Source organism: Amphiura filiformis, chromosome 13 (genome assembly GCF_039555335.1).
Source record: "Amphiura filiformis chromosome 13, Afil_fr2py, whole genome shotgun sequence".
NCBI classification, from domain to species: Eukaryota; Metazoa; Echinodermata; class Ophiuroidea; order Amphilepidida; family Amphiuridae; genus Amphiura; species Amphiura filiformis.
The window spans coordinates 34,228,928-34,235,501 of NC_092640.1; the positions used below are offsets into that span (position 1 = coordinate 34,228,928).

Genomic DNA, 6,574 nt, shown 5'->3' on the forward strand with positions numbered 1-6,574 from the left:
TGAATTATTGTTTTCTTAATAACACTACATCATGCAGTTATTGTTAACTACATGTATGCATACAACACAGGGGCACTCACAATAGGCAATTGAACCCTACTGGTAGCGCTGTGTTGTAGACATAGGAGATGAACTAGTTAGCGTCATATATGAAAAAGTATAAATTTATTTAATCATCTTTATTAACCAAAAGAAGAAGAACATAAAACCCCAAGATCAACTGAGATCCATACCGATCTCAGGCAAGGGTAAACACAATTACAAACAGCAAATATACACTTAAACAATGAGGAAATACATCATGGCGGTGAGAAAACAGTTATATGACTTCTTGGACATTCCACTTTGGCTCATGTCTCGAGTTGAAGATCGAGTAAGATGACATGAGAACGGACTTGGTGATTTGGTCTATGATTTTAGTACTTTCTCAATGTTTCAAATGCTTATTATTTTCGAAATATCTGAATTTTCAACCAGGTACAAGCTTTAATAACGGGGGACCATACATTTGTATGAGAAAGAAATATACCATCTATATCGAAACTCCCGTGTTATTCCAATGCACATTTTGCTTCACCGGGCCGCCCTGGCTTGGTCACATTTGCAAGAGGGGTGTCACGAAACCGTAATAGGTACAAATTTAGTACTTTCTGTCAATCAAGTATGGCTTATTCTCTACATGTCAATATTTAATGCATTAGCATAGTCCTTATAATAACGGCGGATCGCCTTGGTGAGTAAATGACAGCAAACCAGTGAAAAATACCCCAAAACTCAGTCAGTGGAGCTCCGCCCGTACATGTCAATAGCGTCATTATCAATTGGATTAGTCGACCGTAGCGGACAATTCGATCGCTCATTGGATTAATATTATCACGTGGTAATAAATTTGCGTTGGGGCGATTACTATAATGGTTTAGTACTGCATATCTCGGTTTAATCTTCATTAAGCGGGTTTATGGCTGGAAAGGTCACGATGAATTTGCCGTGGACATAAGTGCACTGTGAAATACATCGATTTAGCCTAGGTGTAAGGTGAAATGATAAACAAAACTCATAGTGTATGCAGGGCCGTTCCCACCATTAGGCCAGGTAAGGCGGTCGCCTAGGGGCGAACAAAAGGGCGGAAAAAAAAAGAGAGAAAGAAAAGGGAAGGAAAAATGAGGGCGGAAATACAAATAGGTCAAAACTGACGAGTTTTCAAGGTGTAACCCCTTAACACTATTTTGGTATGCTTTGGTGGGGCCGCAGGGGAGGCTTTGCCTAGGGCGGCGAAATCCCTAAGAACGGTCCTGAGTGTATGTAAATATAATATAATATGGTTTTAAAGGGACAAAGTTGTTTGCACATTTTAATGTAGTAACTGGCAGTGGCAGCACCATGATACCCATATTTCCCTCTCACTGGTATTAATAAACTGCGTTTTTATGTCACGAGAGACACTTAAAACTTGGCAATTCTTCGCCCCAAAGAATTACGTACAAATCGAAAATTAAATACCATTTCTTTTTGCTCTCACTTTCTTTGCAATAGAAACCCCGTGCATGTAAAAATCAGAAGACATGATTATCGCGCATGTACGTAAACGCTTAATGTAAAACCACACCAACCCATCCGGTCCAATCATGTGGAATATGTCGAAATGACGGAGTTTGTAATTTTCGGACTAATTAATTTTAAGTATATTCACTGATGATATTCCCTGATCCATTGGGACCACTGTATGCATAATTTGTAGGCCCCATTATCATGTTGTGTCTACCATTGCCAAATTCCCGGGCTGCAGCGTTGGGATATAACACGATGTTACAAAACCCTATGCAACCCACTTCTAAGGCTTATGAACCTGTTAATCCCAATATAATCCCTGCTCACATTTCCGGGGTAGGGGAAATACTTCAATAATGAATTATCTTGATGTATTTAATCATGTTATCTTTGAATAAAAAGATCACGATGTCTTTTGCAGATACATCGACGACCATAGATTATGTTGCCACAGGACCGTCGAAAAGTGTGTCTCCGTTGAAGTGCAACCAGTGCTATTCATGTGTGGACGCAAAAAAAAAAATATTACGCTACGGCTATTTCTATGGTTATTTGGAATATTAGCTGTCGTAGCAAATGCCGTCGTGTGTTTGTGCCGTATTAAAACAAAAAAGAAAAGTGCAACGCAAAAAATATCAAATCTCTTGATGTTTAATTTAGCCATAGCTGACTTTTTGATGGGTGTGTACATGATAATGTTAGCCGGGGCAGACACATACTTTGGCGAAACATTTTTTCTTTATTCAAACAATTGGCGGTCAAGTTCGATATGCAGATTTGGAAATTTCTTAGCTGTAACATCCAGTGAAACATCTTTGCTTCTACTCACTGCCATAACATTCGATCGATATCATAGGTGCGTTTACCCTTTTAGTATTAATCACATGAAACGCAAAAGTGTGTTTTATTGATCCTTTGTATTTGGCTGGTTACCATTACATTAGCTTTAGTTTCATCATTGCTAGCTGGTACATCAGATAATAAGTTTTATGGTCTTACCGATGTTTGTATTGGGTTACCTTTATTGTTGAAATCTTCGAACTTTAGTGAAGAAATTGAAACGATTTCATTAAACCAAAAATCTATGCTAACATTTGAAGTAGCAGTCGCTTCTAGCTCAGAAATAACGTGGTATTTTTCTGTAATCCTTTTTACGGGAGTAAATTTTATCGCATGTATAATGATCGCAATAGCGTACATTGCTATTTTATGGCTGCTTGGACATCTGGAAAAGCCGCTGGTTCGGGAAACGTACAAAGAGATATCAAAATGGCGTTGCGCATGTGCATTATTGTTGGTACGAATTTCATGTGCTGGGTACCCATAATCATGATGTCGATCCTCTCTCAAGCAGGGGTTCGAATCCCATTAATTTTGTACACATGGACGGTAGTTTTTATAGTACCTATAAATGCCTCCATAAACCCAATTTTGTACACCCTGGCTGATTATATTTCGGATTTAAAGTTAAGCTGGCCGAAAAAACAAAACACACACAAATCTTTCACCAAAACGAGCTATGTTAACTCTATCAAAATCAAAAGATGGTGTAAGCTCTTAGAGGAGGAGGATCCTATCAACAAACTCAACCCCACCATTTCTACATCACAAAAGAGATGTTGGTATTAGTGGAAAGCCCACGTTCTCTCATTGATTCTCTTACGACGACGCTGTCGATCCTGCCTAGAGCAGAAAAGGGATTTATTCTCTATCTTCGGAAGGGGGGGGGGGGTGTGATTTGAGCATCAATTTATTAGTCCTCAAATCTGGTAGTGATATCGTGTTGATTGTATGAAATGTGTTTAAGCTTAACTGATGTGCTTAAACTCTCAGTCTGTTATTGAGAAAATACATATAAACTGTTATTTATTACACAGAAACAACCGCTACTACAGTAAGCAAAAGAATTAAGGTAGCAGTTGTGTTCACCCCTGTATATTCTAAATTAAAAATAAATGTGTCAAAATTAAAACAAGCAGCCGATGTCTGTACTTTTTAGCTCTGATTTAAGACCTTATTTGTTGAAATTGGTTTAGAATTAAAGAAACGGTAGTCCACAACCTGATGAAGATACGAAATAAAAAGTTGCACTTTTGTGTTCTAATCAATGAAAGCACGATGCTAGTTTTTCGTGCTAATCAATGAAAGCACAGCGCTAGTTATCTTGTTCGCGTATGCTTTGTGTACAAATCAATAGGGCATGCAATGTGGCAAACTGCAACTTTTATATTTGTATCTTTCTTGGGTTTTTGGATCGTCGTGTCTTTATTTCTTAGACAATGTCAACGAATGAGGTCTTAAATTCGAGCTGAAAGATGCAGCTATTGGCTGTTGGTTCCAATTATGACATGTTTGCATTTGTTTAGGATATACAGGGGCATGAACATAACTGGTACCTTAATTTTTTTTTTTTTTTTATTTCACATTTATATTAGATGATGTTTATCTTTTATTTGTTGGTTAATCCACTTTTTCCCTTCACGTAGTATATTCTATGGGCCTTCAAATGCACTTGTGGCTCTCGTATCAAAAGATATTGGAATACTTCATGAAATTTCACGCTACTTTTAGTGGATGTATACTATTTGATAGAAAGATTAAACGAGAACTTACCTGTTCGAAGTTTGATCATTATTTTATGAAGTAATGGTGAGTGAGAGATAATGTGAGATACCATCCGCGCATGCGTAATCAGGATTGAAAGGTGCAAATACAGAGTTGATCCAACTGTAAAGATTAAATAGAGAACTTAAACTACTCCTGTGAAATAAGGGTGGGAGAGGTGGGCACATTATCTCTCACTCACCATTACTTCAAAATAATGAGCAAACTTCGAACAGGTAAGTTCTCGTTTAATCTTTCTATTTTATCTCGTAATACGTTCGAGATAATGCGAGACCTTCAAAGCCAAGTCTGAATTTGCACAAGGCCTAAGTTGTTCAATAAATTATTATTATTTACTGTATGTGAACAAAATGAATCTCTAAAATAAAGCATTTAAAGAAACTAATAATTTAGTGTACACTTGTCATTTTACTCAGATTTGTTTCTCTATTCAGTAGTCTTTTTCTTCTATGTATTCCAAACTAATCATGCACAAGTTACTGTTAAATAATTATGAACCATCAAACAATTTGCTTTGCAGCTAACACATGCCTTTTTGGCTTTAAAACCGTTTTTGGCAATGCCAATCAACACTTGATGTATGAACTTGCAACTTGCAATTCTAAAATGTTTTATTAATAAAAACCTTCAAAATGAAGACTGAATTTAACTTCACTTTCACTGTTTCTTTCTATAGTCAGTTGGCATTAATTTGCTAGGGTCACTATTGATAAGTTTCCAGTGTAATATTCATAGTGTTTATTGTGGGTTTCCTATTCAAGAGTCAAGCACTGCACTCACGAAGTTATTGCAAACAATCACTGGCTTGTTGTAGTATGTCTGAAAAGTAGCTTCATTTCTCCATCCTGCCTGTTGCATAATGTCAGTTACTGGCAGCATAGCTTTGTCTGCCTTTGAAGTAGCAGCCGCTCGTGAGTGAGGCTTAAATTGTTCTGCGTTTATTCCTGCTTTGGACATAACAATCTTGATCCATCGAGCAATAGTGTCTTTGCTAACTTTCCCATGGGGCTTCCTGTGACTCACAAAAAGTTGTTTTTCTCCTCCACGGAGGTCCTTTGTGCGTTTCATATATTCTAAGAGGTATGCAACCACACATACTCTCTTGTCTGGGTCATATGCAACAAGTTCAACTTTAAGTCCTGTGTTGCCAGGCTTGCTCTGCTACACTAGCCCTTGCACAAAAACCACAATCGAGTTTGTTTTCACTGTCATATGTTCGAGGTCTAGTTTGTGCAAAGTCTGCTGTCGTTGAGCTGAAATCAGCGCTACCAACATGCACGTTTTGTGAGTCAAATCTCGTAATGGCAACATGTTGGCTGGAGATAATGTGCGCAAATAATTGAGAACAGTGCTTACATCCCACACAACTTCATATCGTGGTTTTGGTGTTTTCAGATTAAACACTCCTTTCAAGTATCTTGAAATAAATGGGTGTGACCCTAGGGAATGTCCCCCTGGGAGGACAACAAATGCAGATAGTGCCGATCTGGCAGAGTTCATGGCGCTGTAACCCAAACGATCAAATAATATGTTTAAAATCCAAAACATGCACTACAGTTGTTTGCAGGGTATCAATTTTCCGCTCACTGCAAAAAGCCAACCATTGTTTGATGTACACTCTATACTGGCACTTTGTACTGTCTCTCCATGAGGCGAGGATAATGTCAACTGCTTTGTCCGAAATTCCTGCGACCTCAAAGGGTTGCCGGATAATCTGCAAGAAAGAAGAGCAAGATGTTTGGCTTCAATTAGTGGATGGACCTGTTTACTTGTAGGTTGGGTGAGTAGGTATTTCGAATTTGGAAGTACACATGGTTCTTCAACAAACATGCGTAAGAGCTTGGAGAACAATGGCTGAGTAGGCCATTTTGGAACTATCATCCACCCTTCAGCCCCTTCACTTTCAATTTTTGCAAACATTTTGCTATTTGAGAAAATGAGGAAATGCATAGAAAAACAGTGGGCTCCAATCAATAGAAAATTCATCCGCTGCCTCTGCTCCAGGGTCTGGTTTCCATGCAATGTATCGGTCAGTTGAGCATTTAACCGAGAAGCAAACAGGTCTATGTCAGGTGTACCATAAATTGTACACAATTCTTCAAATATGCCTCTATCAAGCATCCACTCCAATTGATCATTGAATTTTCTAGATTTTGCATCAGCAATTTGGTTCTCTACCCCAGGTACATGTGCTACAGAGACCCAAATGTTTCTGTTCTGACACCAATACCACAATTCTTTCGCCAATTCATTGCAGGCTTCAGATTTGATACCTCCAATGTGTGCAATATATGCCACAGCTGTGGTATCATCTATTCTGAGCATCACATGGATATTCTGTAATTCCGCACAAAAGGATTTCAAAGCCAAAAAGACTGCATGTAATTCTAGATAATTGATT

General features: G+C 38.2%; 1 protein-coding gene across 1 annotated transcript; it reads right to left on the reverse strand.

Moving 5' to 3' along the window:
- Positions 1-4,861: 4,861 nt before the first annotated feature.
- LOC140167260 (uncharacterized) lies at positions 4,862-5,862 on the reverse strand. Its single transcript, XM_072190598.1, is given in 1 exon segment — positions 4,862-5,862. A coding segment is annotated over 1 exon segment (792 nt). The 5' UTR covers positions 5,722-5,862; the 3' UTR covers positions 4,862-4,929.
- Between the last annotated feature and the right edge of the window lie 712 nt (positions 5,863-6,574).